This window comes from Buceros rhinoceros, unplaced genomic scaffold (assembly GCF_000710305.1).
Source record: "Buceros rhinoceros silvestris isolate BGI_N320 unplaced genomic scaffold, ASM71030v1 scaffold5326, whole genome shotgun sequence".
Taxonomy (NCBI): Eukaryota; Metazoa; Chordata; class Aves; order Bucerotiformes; family Bucerotidae; genus Buceros; species Buceros rhinoceros.
In genome coordinates, this window is record NW_010419204.1 from 122,554 (window position 1) to 122,836 (window position 283).

Here is a 283-nt window from a genome sequence, read left to right on the forward strand (position 1 = left end):
CCGCACCCGACCCCGACCCCTCTCTCCGGGCACCGGGGAGGGGTCTCCCGGAGCACCTCCCCAGCCGCAGACCTGGAGCCTGAGGCGCCCCGGCTCCCCCTCAGACGGCACCGCTGCCCCCCACCGCCCACCTGCTCCGAGACGGCTCGGAAGAGGCAGGAGGCGTCCTTGGCCGTCATCTTACGGTAGAGCCCCAGGCTGCCCAGGTACTCGTCCATGGCCACCTCGCTGAAGGACTTCTGCCCGAAGTACTTCTTCCAGCCCTTCTGCATCTTCCCGGGGC

The 283-nt window shown here is 70.3% G+C and overlaps 1 protein-coding gene across 1 annotated transcript in view; it reads right to left on the reverse strand.

Annotated features, from left to right (window-relative positions):
- ALG13 (ALG13, UDP-N-acetylglucosaminyltransferase subunit) overlaps positions 1 to 272 on the reverse strand; it is a 22,340-nt gene extending 22,068 nt beyond the window's left edge. Inside the window, exon 1 of the mRNA XM_010138806.1 lies at positions 132 to 272. Coding sequence (XP_010137108.1) covers positions 132 to 272 — 141 coding nt within the window. The remainder of the gene's footprint in view (positions 1 to 131) is intronic.
- Between the last annotated feature and the right edge of the window lie 11 nt (positions 273 to 283).